General features: G+C 35.5%; 2 protein-coding genes across 2 annotated transcripts in view; one reads left to right on the top strand and one right to left on the bottom strand.

Moving 5' to 3' along the window:
* Positions 1-1,670: 1,670 nt before the first annotated feature.
* Positions 1,671-12,592, bottom strand: LOC105363954 (dnaJ homolog subfamily B member 13). Its single transcript, XM_011501776.1, has 6 exons — positions 12,461-12,592; positions 8,277-8,522; positions 6,245-6,386; positions 4,975-5,164; positions 3,328-3,499; positions 1,671-1,975 (listed from the first exon to the last, which is right to left on the bottom strand). Exons 1-6 carry the CDS (start codon positions 12,562-12,564, stop codon positions 1,720-1,722), a joined length of 1,110 nt encoding a protein of 369 aa, XP_011500078.1. The 5' UTR covers positions 12,565-12,592; the 3' UTR covers positions 1,671-1,719.
* A 688-nt stretch (positions 12,593-13,280) lies between these two features.
* LOC105364093 (GATA zinc finger domain-containing protein 10-like) overlaps positions 13,281-21,951 on the top strand; it is a 42,930-nt gene continuing 34,259 nt past the window's right edge. Inside the window, exons 1-4 of the mRNA XM_011501956.1 lie at positions 13,281-13,320; positions 14,644-14,803; positions 14,960-15,253; positions 16,577-16,674. Coding sequence (XP_011500258.1) covers positions 13,281-13,320; positions 14,644-14,803; positions 14,960-15,253; positions 16,577-16,674 — 592 coding nt within the window. The remainder of the gene's footprint in view (positions 13,321-14,643; positions 14,804-14,959; positions 15,254-16,576; positions 16,675-21,951) is intronic.

The raw sequence follows: 21,951 nt of genomic DNA, 5'->3' as shown, positions 1-21,951 counted from the left end.
TCCCGGCTCCGGTCCCGGTCCCGCCGGCGTCCCGCGCGCGTCACGCGCCCCTAAAACTCGTGACCGGTCGCTCCGAAGCCGCGGAGGACGACGTGGCTGACGCCATGCTGGCTTCGAGCTCGCCGGAGTCTAACTCCCCCCCCCTCCTACTCCTCCTCCTCCTCGCACATCGCCCTCGCCATTCCTACCCTCCCACTCTCTTATCCGGGGGCTTACACGGCCGAACAGCAGAGCGGCTCCGGCAGCTTGTTGGCGACATCTTGCGTCGGCGTCTCCCTCCCGGTCGTCTATCTACCGTCGGTCACGTCGGCCGACGACTTACCTTCTTACCACCTAAGCAACCAACGCTGTCTCTGTCTGTTTCTGTTTCCGCGGCTCGGCTCGGCTCGGCTCGGGAAGAACGTTCGCGCACCGCCCACGCACACCTTCTCACCTGCTCGAGTCCGCGCCGTGACCGGCTCTCTTCCCCCCCTCACAACGTCATCACACGCCCGCACCTTTCCTCGTCCACACCTTATCCAATTTGCTTGACTATGAGTAAGATTTTATGGCTGAGAATAGCTCAGCCGTTCGTAAATTTTTTCCAATGCCCAATTATTAATTTACGAACTTTGATAGATCGATCGATCAATTATTAATTACAACTTTCATATGGATTTCCACTTAGGGATTTGAATATTCTTTTCTCTTTATCTCACTTACTTCTTCCGGTGCATTATCAAAAGTTTCCACCGTGCATGGACGCACACAAACACAAACGCAATTATACATATATATATATATATATATATATATGTAGATGAATTTTATTATATGCCGTACGGTTTTATCAGAGTACACTTTATTAATTCAATGAAGATGAATCGCTAAAAATTATGTTTACAAAAAGTTTTAAGTTTCGAGTTGGAAGTTTTAATTGACGAGTTGGGAGAAAAATAGAAGTGCATAAGTAATGACGATTAGATAATGATTAGAATAATGCTAAAGAGCCTCTCTCTCTCATTGCACAAAGTATCGTTAATGACAAAAGCGCTATGACGAGGTATGTTTAATCCGGCTTGTTCCCGAATTTATTCGCTCTAATCGTCCAATTTTCCATCGTGACCATGAATAGCCATTGTAATTTCAATAAAAACTACCGCACATTGCAATAAGAATTCAATGGAGCCGATGTTAATGTTAGAAGTAATACGAAAAGGCGAGAGCAGGGAAAATCTCGACGTCTTACTTCGCACTCACCGGCTACAAGTCATATAACCAAGCACTCGCGATATCGAATATCCGTTATTTTCTGACGCGCCAAGATGGAAAAAGTCGGAGAAATAAAAAATAAATTTGGAAGGTGGGGCGCGTCGCACTAGAGTAATGTCTGGTTGGTTTTTTCCAGCGTGTGGGGTGCCAATAAGTAAGGGAAGGGAGAGCGAAGGGTTAAACGAGGCGATTGATTTATTTATCAAAGTAAAATTTATTCCTTATGAAAAAAGAGGAAAGGAAGATGAAAAGGAAGAAGAAGAAGAAGAAGAAGAGGAAGAAGTAGAAGAGAAGTAGAAGAAGAAGAAGAAGAAGAAGAAGAAGAAGAAGAAGAAGAAGATAAGAAAAAGATGAAGATGAAGAAGAAGAAGAAGTAGACAAAAACCAAGAGAGAGAAAGAGAGAGAGAGAGAGAGAGAGAGAGAGAGAGAGAGAGAGAGAGAGAGGCATGAGAGCAGCTGTGCATCCCTCAATGTCGGCAGCTCGTGTACATCTTGCCATCCAGGAGCATCCGGTGCACGAGGCGCTTGTTGCCCTCGATGTTAGCGTCGTTGTCACCGGCCCCTTCTTGCTCCGTTGCTAAAGCCATCTGCACGTACTTTTTATTGGAGGGGGGTAGATACTCCGGGAACTGGACATCGAAATCGATTATTAACTTGCCGCGGCGCTCCGGATCCTCGACCAACGGCAGACCCTCGCCCGATATTGTTTTCACGTACTTCGGTCTGCAAAGGTACTCTTTCAGCTTAACTGATTTTGCATTTTATCCGTTCGATGCGCATCCTCTGATATTGTGATAATGTAATGTACCAACGACATGTCAATCAAATTTAATGTGCATTTTATAATGTTGCGCTCGGGGAAATCATTATAATCAGAAGCTCCGTTCAACATTACTTTGTAAAACTAATTACTAATATATTACCTTGCCGTTGAAATTTAATTGTTTATAATATCCAATTATAATTGATAAGATCTTCGAGCTTAGGAAGGTCATATTCTTAAGTGACATATTAATATTGTAATTTTAGCTTTTGCCTAAAGCCAATTCCGCGGCAGATTATTTATTTATTAATCTATGTAGTAACGAAGTGGAGAATTGTGCTAATACGTCCATTACGTAAATCATTATAAAAAAAAAAAAAAAAAAAAAGAAGTAAAAAAAGAAAGACAAAAAAACACTGCCAGTAGTTTTAGTATTGCTGGTAGTAGTAGTAGTATTAGTAGTAGTAGTAGTAGTAGTAGTGGCAATAGTGGTAGTGGCAATAGTGGTAGTGGTAATATCATAAAAGTAAAAAATTATAAATAAAATTTTCCGTATTTTTCAACGTGTAAATTATTCGATTATTTAAGTCGTTTGCTTTCGAGACAAACTATTATATCAAAGTAACTTGCAATTATCGAGCATCGCGATCCTCAGCAATTAAAAGAAATCTTATTTAAAGGCTAAGTCACTTAGGTTTGTTCGAGCATGACGAGATTAAGCTGCCATTTATTATGATTTATTCCGAAAGAATCTCTATCGTTCCTTCATTCAATATCCACAATTGACAACGAACGATCCTCCATTACTCGCAGAATAAAGTGAGAGCAAATTTTCTCGCTCAACTTTTTTTTTTTATCCGCGTTAAGCATCGTGCATAAATAGGTGTAAAAGAAATAGAAGAGGAAAACGGAGAAGAAAAAAAGAAAAAAAGTGTCGCTTCCTTTGGCAGTGTTCGATCGAGTGAAGCCGATAAACAACATTGAAATAATAAAAATAATACTTGGCAATATGTGCTCGACATGACGCGAGTGTTAATTAAATGAATCCCTTGTGAAAAAGAAAACTATTCTACGCGGCAGTAATTGCCTTCTCTCCCATTGGCGGACAATTGCGTCGACCAAGATCACCGCACCTAGCCTAACCATTATTTCAACTTGAAATGCAAATTTCAAATAATATCCCAGCCGACGATAACATGCCCCCGGTATTCCACTGCCGATTACCGATCGACGAGTGTCTACGTGTAAAAAAATAATCGGCCATTTACATCGATACGCGTAAGCATTAGTTCCCGGGCAATGAGTTACTCACGAGATGACGGACGTAATGGGGACGCGGAGAATTCGCTCGTCGATGGTATTGACGGTGACGATAGTCCCGGTTAAGGCCTCGCTCAGGGCCACTTTAACCGTCATCCTTAGATCCGAGCCCTCCCTCTTGAATGTCTCGTGCGGCTTGTCCTCCGTCATGAATATCACATCCGCTGTAAAATGTAAAATGGAAGCCTTTCCTAAGTATTTCAGGGATATCAATGCACACAACGGCTGAATTTTACCCTTTTTTCCCTTAGTTTTTTTTTTCTCTTTAAAGCCAGACAAAGAGAGAGAGAGAGAGAGAGAGAGAGAGAGAGAGAGAGAGAAAGAGAGAGCATTCGATCGTTTTCTTTTATCATTTGACATTCGATGTGCAATTGAGTCTGCTGAGCACCTCGTCTATTACATAGATCGCTTTTATAACGAAAAATATACGCTGGAGTGCCGTTATTATATAGCGCCGTTGCTTATCCGATTGAGATGGGGACAACCAAACTTACTTCGTGGTTACGAAATGACAATATTCAGAGGAATAACTTTCTTGAGCTTTCTTCCTCAATGGTTTTAAGCAGATTTTCATGCTTATTTACGCTAAGTTCAAGAACAATAAGGCTATTGTAGTCGTGGATATGAAAGTGAAAGGTTCTAGGATTTAGGAACATTTTATTCTACATTATAAACAAGATAAGGAGGCTGTGTTTCAAATACGGCAATACGAATATTGTTTCTTTTATGTTGTTTCTTTCTTTTTCGCCCATCAAAATAGATAGGTAAGCAAGTTAAATAGAAATTGGGCAATGACAATTAAGCCACGGAGACTAATAATATTCTTTGATTGTTAATTTATGGTGTTTTTTTTTTTTTTTTTGTTTTTGTTTTTGTTTTTGTTTTGTTTGTATACTCATGCATTTCATAATATGGCTATTTAATTTTCATAAAAAAAAAAAAGAAAAAAAATTGCCCAGCTCGTATCGACTTATTAAGCATTTTGTGAAATTAGTATGAAGCGTCGATAATTATTCTTTATCACTTTGAACAATATATGTTGATAAAATTAGTATTAAGTGGCATGTTAAAAGCTTTAGCAGTACGATGTACTTTAACGTTTCAATAACGCCTTGCATAATATAATGCAAATTTAAGGATTCAATTTAAGATTAAACATCGCGTGATTAAACCATTTAATTCGTTAATGTAACCAAGAAAATTGTTAGGTTAAGATATTAAATCCGTAAGAGCTACAAATGTAAATAAAAACTTTTAATAGAGCCTCTTGCAATTATCGATTAATATAATGTCGTCTAATGGGCAATTGTTTGGCGCGAATAGGTGACGCGTTGCTTAGTAGAAAAATGTATAAAATTTCCACAATTCATTCGGTCCAGTTAGAATTCCGTACCGAAAATTAAAAGTTCATGCTCTTTTTTTTTTTGTGTTCTTCTGGTAATATGAAAATCAGATAAGACTATGTGCATAAAGGTAATGAAAAATCCTTAAATAGATATTTCGCAGCGTATAAAAGAAATTAAGATTTCACAACGGTAGAGAAATCACAGTGGAAGGAAATGCGATTTAAGGTAAGATGTAAGGAAAAAAATATTTGCAGAAAAAAACATAGAGAAAAGTAGGGACATAAGAATCTCACCGGGAATTTTCGTCGGTCCTTGATCGCCTTCCTCAGGGAAGACGATTTTCGCTCCCGGAGGCATTCCCGGCATTATCGGTATAGAGAGAATTTTTTCCTCCAAAGCTGTCGACGGCGCCGTCTCTTTGTTGTTCTCTCCCACGAGAACGATCCGTTGGATCTTCATTTTCTTTATTCCGCCGTAAAAGACCTGCGCGCAAAACCATTCAAATATTTATGTCCTGCACCTTACGGACCCGCTTGCATACTTTCCACTTTTCTCCTCTTCCACAAAGATTGTAAACATTATATTAAAGAGGTTGAGAATGCAAAGCCAACTCGAATGGAATGGAGTTTGTTATCAATATGTTGTTTTGCTTTTGTCTTTTTGTTTCTTGTTTTTTTATACCGAACCTTTTTTTGTTTTTATGCCCATTTATACCGAATCGTTCGTTATTTGCTCGGTAAATCTGTGATTGTCTCCTTGGAGCAGTAAAATCGTTTATTGTATCGTTTATTGTACAGTATAATCGTTTATTAATCGAATAATCAGATAAGTCGTTATATTTTATCAGAATGCTGAAGTATTTTGTATTATGTTCTTAAGGATTTGAATGTTGAAACAGCGAGGATTAACTAAACTGGGGTGATTCGAGCAAGGTATTTTAATTTTTTATTTGAACGCTGGAGAGAAAATAAGGGGAAAAAATTTGTTTGAATAGACGCTCTTTCAGGAATCTTCTTTTGACTAGGTAATAAGTACTTCCTTATAATGTCTTTGTCAGCCTGTATTTTTGTATTGATATTGTTTAACGCAGTATAAGTGCAACTAATAGCTTAAAACAAATGTTGAAATTTATTTACAATTCCTTAAACTGCAACGACACTCTGCACATTTCTATGGCTGTTTTACAAAATAATTACCAGTTTAAGCTCGACATTTTTCTCGATATTTTTGTTTGTCTTTGTAATCGTTGTTATAAGCAGTTAAGTCTCGTGCAGTTAAGTCACATACGACAAATTGAAATAAACTTATTATTTACTCTATCGTTATAGATCTTTGAGTTGCATTTTACCTTAAGAGTATGGATTAAGGAAAGTAATGCCCAAGAATTAACGAGAACTCTTTAAAAGGACTTAAAAAGGCAAGAGTAATTGTACGAGCCTTTTTGTAATATTTCGTAAAAGCAAGAGACAAAACAAAAAAACAATAACAAAAACAAAAACAGAAAAGAAAAGAAAAACAAGAAAAACCAAAGTAATTATATGAATGAAATCTTATAATACTGGCCTCGTTCAATGTTAATGGAAGTGCCTTTATTATAGGTTCATCCTTTTTCTTTATCGGAGCTTCTGGGCAATCTTCGAGCGGCACTGGACTTCGCAAGTTATCGAGGATATCAGCGTAAGGGTTTTCAGTTCCAAAGAATTCTCTATACCAGGATGAGAAAATCCGTTACGATTACTTTGAGCTTTGCAGTTTATAAGAGCGACATAAGCGTGATAACTACGGCGAGAAAGATAAAGCTTTATTTCGGATGTTACGTAGCGTCTTAACAATAATTATTTGTACACTATGTATTATCATGGATTTATTGTATTCTTGCGGCACAATCATTATATCTTAATACATTTGATTTTTAAACTATAAAAATGGGGATTTCTTATCAATAATAATTATAATGAAAAATGAGAATATTCGTTCCAATTTTTTTTCTCTCTTTTTTTTTATTTAAGCTATTTTTCAATTTTTCAACATTGTGTATGAACTGATTTTCCCCACATGAAACTGCAAACCTCGATAAGAAGAAAATATATTTATGAAAAATTATCGAGTCATATTAGCGATTAGAGGAAACAGCATTATATGATATATTCAACGAATTGAGAGTTCTTATACTGAACGCCAATTGGCAATTAATATTCTAATATTATATCGATGTATTCTACTTTATACTACATTTCATTTATTGCGTAATGCTAAAAATGCTTATCTCATCTTCTTACTAGATTATTTTAAATGAAATATAGATTAAAATATTATATTCGTTTAGTGTATTTGTCTCCGCCTGTTTTCAACTCAATGCAACGCACGAATATTTATCTGATATCGTATTCAGCATTTTCAGCGACTCCTGTGACACTTTGCAGAATTCACGTTCCATTAACATTTATCCGAAAAAACTAATGGAATTTAGAATAAATAAACTAGCGGAGAATAAATAATATAATGCATAATATGAAAATTTATATAAATTCTTTTTTATTCGATAACACTAATACTATCAATGCTCGCGTTTAAGTAAAATATGAACTGGCGCTTAAAAAGAAAATAAAAATGACAAGTTGAATTTCGATTAACAAGCTTCTGCCAGAAGGCAATTGCTAATTAGAACAAGATTCAGTTTCTAATTGACTTTATAAGTTTTTTTTTTTTTTTATAAAATTAACCGAAAGAAAATTATCGCAAAAAAGTGTTTTAATTATAAATAAAACTAAGAGGCCGTTTAATTCATTTTATGATACTATGCGCAAGAATAAAGGTAATGTACTGCTAAGTCAACTTTTTAATTATATTTCTTGTTTTTAGAAAATTACATTAAATCATTTGCAATCACGAGATGAGTGAAAGAAAAGTCGGCACGATTTTTAAACAAAATTCTGTACTGAGATTAACAAATGGAAAAGCTACAGACCGATATAATTAAAACTTAAAATAATTCTGCTTATTAAGGTAAATAGTTTTTTTTTGTAAACAACAAGGAACAAGATATTCTATTGTATTGTTTTATACAAATTCTTTCCAATATATATATATATATATATATATATATATATATATATATATATTACGAATACTGATTACATATAATAAAAATTAATATAATAAAAACTGATAAAAATTTACGAATTAGACAAAAAAATTGTGATAAGTGAGAGATCTGTCTCATCCGTATCCGCACTCTGATTTTTAATTTGAAGTATCTTGAAGGATTGTTACAAAAAGATTGTCGATATGGAGAAACAGGATTTCTGCATTTTCATGCATTGCAATGAGTATTTATCAGAGAGAATATGATATCGCACAGATCGCAATAGCTTAGAAAAATATTCCGTAAACAACAGTGGAAAATAGTGCGATTGCGTTTGAATGGACACTTATCGTAAAAATCCGAGCATCGTCAAGCAAGGATCTGCAAAAGACAGGATAAAGTCCGAAGGCTTCGTTACGAACTTGATGATATATTGCTTTATTAGAGCTAAAAAGGACTAAAGCATTTGCCATATTTGCCTCGTATCCTATATCGAGAATAATAGTCTACCGATAAGTTTGGAGGGGCTCGCCATGGAAAACGTAGGGTGGCACGCATCCATCGGGTCCACGAAATTTCTTTTTGAGCTTTGCCTCGCCGAATTGATCGTAGATCGCCCTGTAGAGGTGATTCGAGAGGACTTCGTAAGCCTCGGCGATGATGGCAAACGCAGAGTGTTGGGCATCGCAAGTCCCGCTGACCCGGACGTTCGAAGTGAGCCTCTCAGGATGGTAACGAAGCGACAGCCGTCGGAAGCTGAAACGTAAGGATCGCGAGGTTCAGTGAGGCCTTCCAGGTCCGTTCTATTATTTGCATCTTTTTTTTGTCTAGGTAATTTTTCCAAGACAACCTACACCCGCCGAATGTCTTATCGTAAACCTTGTAATTGCGATAATCAATGACGATGAATAGTATTAATAAAGTATTTGTTATAAGATTTTTTTTGGTGCTGGGAAACATGCACTTTGATAAATATTGACATTTAAAAATGCAGGAATAAATAATTAAACGATTTCAAAAGCAATCTATTTATTGATTAAGTTTAATTATTAATATGCAATTTGTACGCTTGATAGTGATATTGCTTATTGTAGCTGTCAATAATGTTGTTTTTTTTTTTGTTTTTGTCTTTCTGAAATCGAGCGTTACCTGAAAGCTCTTTATCTATGCTGAAGTCTCGATTCGTATCCTAATAATTTAATCAGGTGTGGTTTTTTTGTTTTTGTTGTTTTACAACTCGTGTGCATTATCATTATCACTGCTTTAAATTCGCGAGTGAGTAAATTATTCATAGCACGGATTTTTATTTGAAAAACACGATAAAATTATGTGAAGATATACGTACCTGTCAATTTAAAAGCATCGATGAGCTAAATGATATCATTGATGATATCTATAAAAAAAGTTCTAGATTATCGATAAAAAGTTAAGCGCAATTGAAATCGTTATACATATGAAGATATTTAAGATCGATTGCATTGGCATTGGCTATCGAATGACTTTCAACTTGTTCGTAAACTTCGCTTGCGTTAGCATTAAAAATTATGGCGAATAACGCGGCTAAAATAAATATACGTCAAACGCTTTAAACGTTTCGTCGCTAGATTTTTCCTTTAAAGCCATTCCATCGCTATAAAATAATTGAGTTACAACGAAATGTAAAACTATTATCGAGCACAAAGCTCCCATATATATGATTCTACCCACTGGTTTCTTTATTAATATTCACTTTAAAAAGCCTTAGTAAAAAAAGTCTAGGTATATCATTATCTTTCACTCAGGGAGATAATATAATGAAGTTTTCAATGAAGCGGAGCATGAAACGCCTAGGTCGACCTTTGTTCCGAAGGAGATTTATCGCGCTGATGCACCTGCGCGAAGCGTAAGCAAGGGTTCGTCCAGCAGGTGGAATCGGCGAGTTGTATTAGTGCAGATTACTAGCCAGCGGGCTAAGGTTTCAGCTACGCACTTCTTTTCGACACTGGCAACATTCACACAGCACAAAAGCACAGGGAAAGAATGTCGATTTGGCGCTAATCGCGCGAGAGAATCTCTGGACGATGAAGTCGTTACTTGTCAGATTGTTCCTGGTTCCGCGGTAGGTACCGCCACAGCAGGACGAAGAGAACGATGAGGATGAGAAAACCCGGCTGGCCACCGTCGAGATATTCCATAATGCTGGAGCGACAGCCGCCCGCCGAGGAGTGATATCGTCGCGAATCGCACTGGCGCCTGCGCCTCGGCGTCTCGGCTCCACCACCACCAGCGGCAGCTACAGTGGCTACGTCGCGGACTTAATCGCGAGTTCATTTGGGCCGATCACCCGGACGCACGACTGCTCGAATTGCCGATTTATGTGAGAGTTAACGAGAGATAGATAGAGAGAGAGAGAGAGAGAGAGAGAGAGAGAGAGAGAGTGTGAGAGAGAGAGAGAGAGAGAGAAAGGGGGGGGGGAGTAAGCGGGTCTTGCGAGCAATCGATCGACACCGCCTCTTGCGCTATTACGCGCTCGAGAGCTTTGCCCGCTGACTTTTCACTCACGCTCGCTGTTATCATTAATCGTCGGATCATTTTCAGCCGGAATTATTAGCCAGAGCGAGCCGAATAATCTGTTTGAAAGGTTTTACGAACTTAGTTTGTGAGATTTTGGTACAACGCCCCCGTTAATGGATATGCGTTAATCGAACGGAGTGCTTTGAGCAAAGCGGCGAAAGGCTGGTAATCCAGGATTTCTGATAAAAAAATTTATAGTCAGCATTGTCAGAAATTAGAATTTCTTCGATGAAACTGTGTCTGCTTTATCGACATTTTGCCGTACTTTAAGACTTAAAAAATTAATTACTAAGTACGTTAATTATATTATGAAAATTAAGATATTTAGTGGATAATATGTATGCTAGGAATTCTTTTCGCACTTGTAATATGACAACTTGATTGTTATCAATAAAAAAAGAATACTGTAATTTTTGGGTCTCGTGAACGATCAACAAATTATTATTAACCGAAAAAAATTATGCTCTCTGCCACAATTACGAGACGTTTAATTTAATATTTTAAGAGCACTAGAAAATTGCTTAATTAAAGAAAAGTAATAAACGATCGATGTAAAATCTTATCGCATAACTGTTTACGTCGCATTCACCTGTCCATCGGCATAATGATCATCGGCATAAAGTAAAACAACAATAGCAGCCGGATAGAGCACGATTGTATTTATGATCGAGTAAATTATCATAGATAATTAGCCGTTGAGGTAAGTAAACTTCGAAGGAAAATCCGACGCCTTAATTCTTTTTACCGGGAAAACAATTTCGTCGATAAAATATCCCTTTGCGCATTACGCGAATAAAATGCAACTCTATCACGGTGTAACGGAACTTGCTACCTTCAATCTCGTTAAAAATGACTGCTTTTTAAGAGCACTATATGATAGATATAGTAGGTAAGATATAGGCAACGACATAAGTTCACGCCTTCAAGAACTCGTACAGTTTTTCCCACGCACACATGCGCAAGGCATTCTCAGGTAGACTATACCGTTCGTTCCACTTAATTATTCCTCTTATAATATCAACGTTAATTGGCTAAGTGACATGCAATTGATAAGTCAGATATTAATTCACATTCGAGGACATAAATTTCATGTGTTCTGTAATTTTATTCGTTATGAATAGACTTTTGCATACCAAAACACTATATTAAAGCATGTGTGCTATATTGTGTCGAGAGATGTAATTTGATATTACGTTAATTATATCCTCTTATATTATTAATTATTCTTGTTTATAATTTGAATATTTTACGCGTTTCGTTATAAAAATTCCATATCTTATAAGGGCTAATAAAGTATATTTGAGAAAATGTAAATTTGCTTGTATTGACAGTATATGGCTTAATTTGTAATTAGTTGTAATTAATTATTAACGATAAAAAGAAAGTATATCGATACTTCTAAATAATCGAATAACTTATTAAATTGAATTGAATCCAAGTGAAAATTATTTAATTTAATTGCATGGAAATACTCTTATTGTTTATTACTCTTAACGAAATCATTATAAATCGTACTTTGATTTTTTTTTTTTTTTTTTTTTTTTTTTTTTTTTTTTTATAGCACTGTTAGTACATATTTGGATAGTAAAATACAAAAAATCCCTTAAAGAAAAATTGTATCCACTTTTGTTACCATTTGCTAGTAGGAAGGAGTTAATTCAATATTTAAGCAACACTTTTGTTTAGAAATTTAGGATAAATAATAATTTTTCAATGTTAGTTAATGCACTGCATTATTTAAAGATATAATTTGAATGATTTACTCGTTTCGAGATATGACGATTTTGAAAAGCACAAAAACTTAAAATAAATTCCAAACAGATTTAATGATTATAAGCGATTCGCATAATTTTTAATGCCACCGCATATAATATATAAATGGTATTATTTGGGGGAGGGAAAGAAAAAAAAACGAAACGAAAAAGCGAAAACAAAAAAAAACAAACAAAAAAAAATCAAGAATATTGTAGTAAATGATAAGTTTCAGAGTAAATGTATAAAGCATTAAGTATATGCATGCTCATTGGAAACAATGGATGGTCTACTTGAAGTATTATTCGCATCGATTTTTTTTCATGAGTACGACGTTAGGAATGGATGATAAAAACCAGGTTATTCGGACGATGAGTCGAGATCCTTACGCTTTGCGTATATCCTCGTTGGTGCATCCGCGATTCAATCCGAGCGCGGCGTAGTAGTCGATACCAAGTAGGTTGCCACACTCCTCGTCCTTTTCATTCTCCATCCTATTTTCCCCGTTCCCTTTTCCTCTTTCTCACTCTCTCTCTCTCTCTCTCTCTCTTTCTCTCTGTCTTTCTCTCTGTCTGTCTGTCTGTCTGTCTCTCTCTCTCTGTCTCTCTCTCTCTCTCTCTCTCACTCTCTCTCTCTCTCTCCCTCTCAATCTCTATCTCTATTTATCAATCAATCAGTCAATCAATCAATATCAGTCAATGAATCAATCAATCTATTCATCTATCCATCTATCCATCTATTTAAATATATGTCTGTCTGTCTGTCTTTGTCTATCGTTGTTTCGACTTTCTCTCTACTTTCTTCCTCTTCCAGCCTGCAGAAAGCTCCGCGACTCAATAATAAACTTCGAGAAAACGCCGAGCCGTCCGAGAACGAAAGCGGCCGATCGTCACTTGTCGTCGCTTACATCGTGAAAATCGTCTCGATTGTTTTGGCCCTCGTTGCGTCAGTCGCTCGCCACGTGTGTTTTGTTGCACCAGAGGCAGGGAGGACAAGACCGAGCTTCTTGACAACGGCCGAGGCGATTGTCGCATTTTTTCAACAACCGCGATTGCCGCGCACAACAAGAGTAATAATGAAATAACGCGGGCACTCGTGCTTTCGTCTTTTCCGAGATTTCCCATCCACGCAGAAGCCGGTTGTAATCCGCTCGTAGGCAAGAATAACTCGTCCGACACCTTCCCCAATTGTTGCACGAGCTTTTCCGGCATGGAGAAGCACAAAGTCCTCGTGAGCTTTGTAGAAAAAGGTACGGGATCCTTTCACTCCATTTCTTTATTTACGCTCAAACCAAGATTGCCCTTATTTCTCACGACTCCTATTCATTTACACATATCCTTTGTTTATTGTCGGCACCGGCCCACTAGATTCGCTACCTTTAAACCTTATCTTTAATATAAATACGAAATATTATATAATAATGAGTTGTTTTTTTCAACGATTATAAAGTAAATTATTAGAATACGGATATTTCACGGATGATGGGTATTATAAATATTCTATTAGCTATGACTTTGTGCAATTTCAAATATTAATGAAATAGTTGTAAAGCCAATGATTTAAGAATGAACATATTTTCTCCTTCAATTTTTATATTATTATAATAAAATTGATGAAATATATATATATATATTTATTTTTATTTTTTATTCATGTTGTAAAGAAATACATTTAATAGATTGTGAATAATGTTTAGATGATTATTGATGAAAATTTTAAGAATAACTTAATATAACATAATTACTTTTTATTTGAACGTTCTTTTTTTTTCAAATTTTTTTCTTTTCTTTTTTTTTCTTTTTTTTTTTTTTCATTTTATTTATTTTCCATATTACGGTTAATTTCAACGTTTACAATAGCAATTGTTATTTATATTTTCGATAATTAATGAATAAATTTGTCTTTTCACGGCATATGTACTCGATCGACGCGATACCCATAATTAGTTCTCGTTTATTATAAATATATTTGATAAAATATATTATTTTGCCATAATAATTGACATAATCGATCGATTCTTTCAACCAATATCAATATAAGTAGAATTTTATTTTATTTTTTAATGATTAGGAGATAAAAACAATGCGAATTATTTGAAATACTCTATAGAAATAAAAATGCTTTAGAGCGACAATGTCAACGTGAAATATCACGTAGAATAGATTAATTTGTTCTGAAATTAAAAAAAAAAAAAAAAAAAAAAAAAAAATTATATCTATCAAGGGATAATATTTACTATGAGAGAAATGCATAAAGTATTGAAATGAATAATTGAAAAGAGCACAATGGGCTGAAAGATCAATTTAAAATGTATTTAAATGCTGTTTCAATGTTGAAAAACTACCTCAAAGCTTGCAGAATCTTCAAATCCATAAGTGAGGAATAGTCTAGCGCGGCTTAAATATGCCGTATATCATCAGGGGGGAAAAGGCAAAGAGAAAAGAAAGAAAAAAAAATTAGTAATAGGAGAAAGAATAATTGCAAAAAGAGTATTCGAAAGGGATGAGTAATGGGGGGGGGGGGAGAATTTTCTCGGAAAAAGAAACTCGGCAAAGCTTTCGATCCCCCACAGCGACGAGACAGCGCGGAGAATCACACCTGGAGAATCATTTGATGGGACTGACATCGGAGGAGAAGCGCTTGATGCGACTGCAACCGGAGCAACAACACCACCAGCAGCATCACCAACAGCACCATCACCATCACCAGAAGCAAAAGCAGCAACAGCAACAGCAACATCAGCATCAGCATCAGCATCAGCATCAGCATCAGCATCAGCATCAGCAACAGCAACAGCAACAGCAACAGCAACAGCAACAACAGCTCCAGCGACAGCAGCAGCAACAGCAACAGCAGCAGCAGCAGCATCATCATCATCAGCAGCACAGCTCAAAGAAGTGTCAGCTGATCGGTGTCCTGACAGAGAAGAACAGTCTGGTGACTCGCACCGAGGAGACGACGAGACGGCAAATACGACTGGAGCCCAAGCCCACGAACGCGGTCGTCGCCCTCCAGCTGCACCTCGACGACGAGAACTTGAGCGGCAAGACCGGGGCCAGCATAGGGCCCGTGAAGCAGAGGATACCGCGACCGGCCAACGCCTTCATGCTCTTTGCCAACGAGTGGCGCAAGAAGCTCGCCGTCGAGAATCCACGGGAGTCCAACAAGGACATTAGCGTTAGGCTAGTTGCTTTCCTTTCATTTATCTATTGACCCTCCATCCTCTCCCTTTCTTCTCACCTCTCGTTCGCTCCACCCACACACCGCGGCCAACGTCATATTGATACAATAATTGTCTACGGTCATTCTTCACGTTCTCTACTGCACAATCTCTTGTTTAATGTAATTTGAGCATACAAGCCTCGGAAATTTACGGCCCAAATTCAAAATAATATACACATATATGCCTGCGTCACTAAATATAAAAGATTGTTTAGCCTTGAATTATCTTACTGCAGTTTAATTCATTAGCATGTTTATGACGAGGCGCAAGAGTATCTGTCGTTTTAAATAGGAAAATAAGAACGCAATGCCACTTGAATATAATTTAATTAAATGGAATGAACAAATATATAGTTAACTTTCAACGTAGAAAAACGAAATATTCCATTAACACATTATCATTATTTGTTATCATTATTATCGTTACTATCATTGCCATTTTTCATTATTATCATTATCATCGTTATTGTTAACATTTTTATTATCATTATTCTCGTTGTTATTATTGTTTACGCAATGCCACTTGAATATAATTTAATTAAATGGAATGAACAAATATATAGTTAACTTTCAACGTAGAAAAACGAAATATTCCATTAACACATTATCATTATTTGTTATCATTATTATCGTTACTATCATTGCCATTTTTCATTATTATCATTATCATCGTTATTGTTAACATTTTTATTATCATTATTCTCGTTGTTATTATTGTTTTTGTTGTCGTCGTTGTCGTCGTTGTCGTCGTTGTCGTCGTTGTCGTCGTTGTCGTCGTTGTCGTCGTTGTCGTTGTTGATCGTTGATCGTTATTATCATTACCATTATTATTACTATTATCATTATTATTACTATTATCATTATTGCTACTATTATCATTATCGTTATCATTATTATTATTATTATTATCACTTTATATTATACATTTTTCTTTCCAAAGTGTTTATTTTTAATACAATATCCGCTATTATATAACATTGTTGAATTACGTTGTGAATTAATGCGCGCATTGTTTCTTGACATTTGGAAACAATCCGCTTGTCATTTATATCAGGAATAATCATGCGGCGGGAATATCGATTGAGCATGAAGCAATAGAATTCTTTTCTAATTTTTCCAACGTACCCTCCTATTCATTTAAATGCATAACATTTGAAAATTGATAATTATCTAAAATATTATAATAGTTTGCTGATTATTATTCGCTACGTAACTATCTTATTTCAAAACAACGTTATAAATGTTCTAAAGTAAGATAAACACATAATATTTTGTTAATTTAGGCTAGGACTTCTATGGAAGAATATGTCAAAAGACGTTAAAGAAAAATACTTCGCACTAGCACGCGAAGTAGACGCCGAACACAAGAGAAAGTATCCAGGTTCGTTTCAAAATAAAACATAATTTCTATCTATTCAACTAAAATGCATCGCCGATTATTAATATGTATAGTGCGATTTTACATATGCCACATAATTGCCAAAAATATGCAAAATTCGCTCGAAAAGTAAAATTTAATAATTTATATTCCAATATTGTTGTGGTTTAACGCTAAAACAAAAACGAAAGAAAAACCAGACCCTGTCGACACTGCCTTTGCATTGACAAAATTTTCTTTTAATTTTATTTAATAACTTTTAATATTTAAATAGATTCAACGACTAGATAATTCAAAGCGATTCACTTGTTAAAAGAATTATTTTCGTCCCTTTTTTTTTTTTTTTTTTTATTTTTATATTACACGCCTATAAATAAACCTTCAATTTCAAATCGTATAAAATTTTTCTCTTCTATGCAAAATTAATGGAGCTTGAGCTATAATTTCTTATGTAATATCGATGAATTATAGCATTTGCACAATAGTTTGAATAATGACAAATCAGAACACTTTTTCTTCATAAATACATTCGAACGTTAAATAAATAGGAAGAATCTTCTTTTTTTTTTTTAATTAAATTTATCGGTTATATAAAAGAGACACGCATTAATTCTTCATCTTCACCGTACATCGAATTAATTATGAAATCTAAAATGTAAAGGCAAAGTTTCAATTCAACGGAGAATGCCATTCTTATTATATTCAATTGCAATAAACAATATAATATGACTGAGCACACATTACAATCCAAAATTTAAAATAATCATATCGCGATATCATTAATATATCGTTAGACATATTGCTAAGCTAATCAGCTGACATTAATGAAAATATTATAATCCATGAGAAAATCAGCCATCTGAGCATATCGCAAAGCATTTTTGCCATACATAACCTTTCATAAAGAATTTTATGGGCAAAAGCATTTAGTATGCGTACGGCACTACTCGGGCATATGTAAAATTAATGAGAGAGAGAGAGAGAGAGAGAGAGAGAGAGGGAGAGAGAGGGAGGGAGGGAGGGAGAAATTAAAATTTTCATTAAAGATAATTTAAATGAGCACCGAAATGAAAAAAAAAAAATTAATGTCTCATGGGCTTGACTCGCAGCATCAATGGCCTATGAATCAATCCCACGATCAATAAATATCAATTAACGTTGTCTTTGAGCAAGCTCCAGGCGTCATCTGGCATTCCAGCGCGTGGCATGTCTCGCCGCGACGTCTTCCCCTCCCCTTTCACCTTATAAAATCATCCATTACTCCCACCCCAATCATCACTTGAAAGTTATATCCTCCGCGACAGTGGCAAAAGCGAAATTCTGGCGCGAGGCTCAAAGGCTGCGGCGCGCAAAAAAAGTGGAAAGCGCGTCCGCTGATGAAGCCGACGCGCATCAAGTCAAGGAAAATTAGAGGAGAATTGTCGCGCGTAGGCGCGCGCGCGCCAATGCACCGCAAAATCAATACGCAGCCGACGTAGACGCACACGAGGCGGCCGCAGCGTCGGTCAGTCAGCGTCAAAGGACGCAGATGCGGCTTTTTCCCTTTTGCGAGCCTCTTCTGCACTACTAGTCCACGTCGCGACACGTGGCATCTCCGTCCCGATGAGACGATGACGAGCCAAGAAGTGAAGTGCTAACTTCCTTGCGCTCATCCTCTTCCTCTCTCCATTCGCTCGCCTCACTCACTCTCTCCCTCTTATTTTCTGGCAGGCGGGTCCTCCCGCGCTTCGTCATTGACGGGGATTTAATGGCTCCGTATGCTCGTTCCTGCGGGACTCGAGGGCCATATTTTTCGGGCTCCCGAGCAGGAATCGATGATCGCGGGGGTACGGGAGCAGAAGATGATTAGACGCCGGAATCGAGAGCCGACGAGCTCCGAGCGCGAGACTAATCGGCCAATCAGACGATATCAATTGCACGCGTCCCCACGCTTCCAGGCAATCAAATTGCCTCAGATACAGGAAAGCGAGCGAGGAGACGTTATACGCTTGGGATCGCTGCAGCCTATCGATATATATCGACTATTTCTCAGGCGTATCCTGAATCCCTCGACGCCCCTCCCCCACCCTATCTCAGACTTCCATAATAATCACCTCCCTTTTTACGTCCTCGATCAAATTAACAAGTGCCTGCAGCTCATTGACCATGACCCTCGCCTCTATTATATATTGATTTATATATACATGTGTGTGCGTGCGCGCGCGCGTGTGTGCGTGTGTTCATATATATATATATATATATATATATATATATATATTGATTGTTTATCGTTATTTAATATTAATTGGAAAGATTATTGTTATTAAGGCCATAATACCACAGTGGCCTTTTATCCTGTACTGATTTTATGTAAATTTTCCCACCGGAAGACGTATTTACTTCCTTTGAAATATTAGGAGCTTAATTTTCTTGCGCGAAATTGATGAATATATTATGCTTTATGATAAATTCGTTATTATTATTCAAGTTGTTTTCTTTTTTTCTTTGCCAGAATTTGCCGCAATTACTGTAATTACAGCAGCTTAAGTAGCTAGAGCAGAGAGCTTTATTAAGCGTCTTATAAGTTTATTTCTTTATTAACCAAATAGATTGTACAACATTTAATTGCCCGGTTTAAATTACTTAAGCTTAACTAAAATATTATATTTTACAATATTAATGACTGACTAAAAGAATGAAGGATGACATGTATGGGTGTGGGCGTTCGTGCTTTCGTGCGTTCGTGTCTGTGAGCGTGCGCGTGTTTCTGCGTATCTCTACATTAAGTACAGAAGATAAAAAATATATGAGCGATTCTTTAAAACTTCAAAAGTATATTTCACTTACTTACTATCTTTTACCTATTAAAACTTGAAAGTTATGCTAAAATATTATTTAATCTCATATACGTAAGCAGTACAATGCAATTACTTTTATCATATCAAGTAGCTTAAACAAATTTTCTTCATATAATAATATATAAAGTTAGAATTTTAGAAAAATTTTGATGTTTCATCTTTTTTTACAATTTTCTCTATTTTGTTTTAAACTTATCGTCATATTTACTGGTCACATTAATTATTGAAAAACAAAGCAAAACAAAACAAAAGACAAAATAAAATAAAACAAAAAACAAACTTGAAAAATTATTATGAAAAAATTTTAATATATCTTATTTATTAAATAAATACTATGCATTAAATAATTTTAATAATTCTCCAAATTAAATAATTCTACTATACTATATATAACTATTAATACTTTATTTTTCTATATAAAATAAAAGCACACATTTCGTAATATTAAAAATTATATTATAATTTTCCGATAAAAAATTATAAATATTATATGTAAATTTACACATTCTTGAATCTGTATCTGCATAATCAAATAGTGGAATGAATTTTAGAATATAATATATCGATTGAATTTTTTTAATCGACGAATGTCGTCTTAGTGTAGATATAGATCATTTTAATATACTATTAAGCAAATATTCCACTGAATATTGCTGAAATAACCGAACTCTCAACAAGTAATAATATTTCGAAGAAATATGTAAAAGTTAATGCTGTTTCATGATTGTAATCGATCGGTTCAATAAGTCATCGCGTAAAATGAAAATTTAAAACAAGTAACAGCAGCTTACATTTCCTAAGAATAAAAATAGTTAAAATTATAATATTTAAATATTAAATGAGTGTATTTTGTAATAAAGTATCAATTTATGTTTTTGAAATTCAATTTTGCAAATAACAATTATAGGACGATATTTGAAATTTTGAAAATTTTGTATTAGAAAAAGGCGATATTGAATGTGACAAAATATCGATGTCATTAAGTGAATTATAATGCTTATTTTACATATAATATTAACAACTAAGGAAATTATTGTACAAAAGAATTTCTAAAGATGTTAAATTATATGATGAAATAGCTAAAATAAACATAACTTTAACGAACGATAATTACAATTACATTACACTGATACGCACATTTTTTATTATCTAATCTATAATTTAAGGGAAGAAATTTTTCTTTTATTCGCGTTTGATTTATTTCACAATATATAATTATAGATCTTCCATGCAAATAATTTTAAATGTAAAAAATAATTATTTATCTTCAAATGTTAATATACTTTAATGAACGTATTGTTCATAGTCGGTATAAAGAAAGGCCGATTATTTATGTAAATGTTGAATAACAATACATAATAACTACGTATTTAATGATTAATTCTTACATATTTATGTATATTCTTTCGGTGTACCTTAATAAGGGAAGCCATTCTAATACGCAACTAATGTTCAAATGAAGCTAATGCACATCGATTGTACGGTAGTAAACTAAGAATATTGCACAGTTGCATGACCGTTCATATTTAAACGACATGGCTACATTAATATGGCAGTTGTACGGAAAATATAAATATGTAAATTTTAATGTATGATAAAATTGAAGAAGGAAAAAACATTGTCTAAACGAGACCAAGTACAGTCGAATAACGTAGGTAGCCTTACGTCGATTGCTGAAAATTTTTAGAAAATAAGTGACCAAAGTAAAAGATATAAAATTCATAAAACAGAAGAGCTATCGAGTCCCCGGCTCAAAAAATTTCTTTACTAACTTCTAAATGTCCAATGCCATTGTTATAAAGTGATAGGTCGCAATATTTATTTATTGAATTAGTAAATTGATATACGGAAGCGCGAGGAGGTGGCAAATGCTAAAACACGGCCTTCTTAGATCATATTTGCGATTTTCACACTATGAATTACGAGAGAGAAAAGTGACGTTAAAGAGCGCGGAATTGTGCGTCGTTGAATCGTGTATTGTTGTTTACGTAGCCAGACCGCAATCGATCTACATCGGTTACTTTCATGAACTGTATTCACACCTCGAGGCTTTTTAAACAAGAATTGAAATAAAAAGAAAAAGAAGAGGAAGAGGAGGAGGAAGAAGAGGACGAAGAAGAAGAGGTGGTGCAGTAGGAGGGGGACGGGGATGGGTGATGATGATGAGGAGGAGGAAGAGGAAGTAAAAGATGTAGAAGAAGCAAATAGAGAAAGTAAGAAGAATAAAAAAAAAAAATAATGCACTCGAGGCACAATTAAGGGCAATCGCTTGTTCCGGGCGTGAGCATGGGCAAGGCACCTGGTCTGACCCCGTCGGCACTCTTTCTACTTGCGCACTACCCGGCCCTCGAGGACTACTCGTTGCGCGACGAGGGAATTAAGATAAATAGGTTTGCGCGAATCGATAAGCGCCGGAGGCGCACAGACACCTATATTGAACCGC

Source organism: Ceratosolen solmsi, unplaced genomic scaffold, assembly GCF_000503995.2.
Source record: "Ceratosolen solmsi marchali unplaced genomic scaffold, CerSol_1.0 scaffold23, whole genome shotgun sequence".
NCBI classification, from domain to species: domain Eukaryota; kingdom Metazoa; phylum Arthropoda; class Insecta; order Hymenoptera; family Agaonidae; genus Ceratosolen; species Ceratosolen solmsi.
This window is presented reverse-complemented; position numbering and strand designations above follow the sequence as displayed.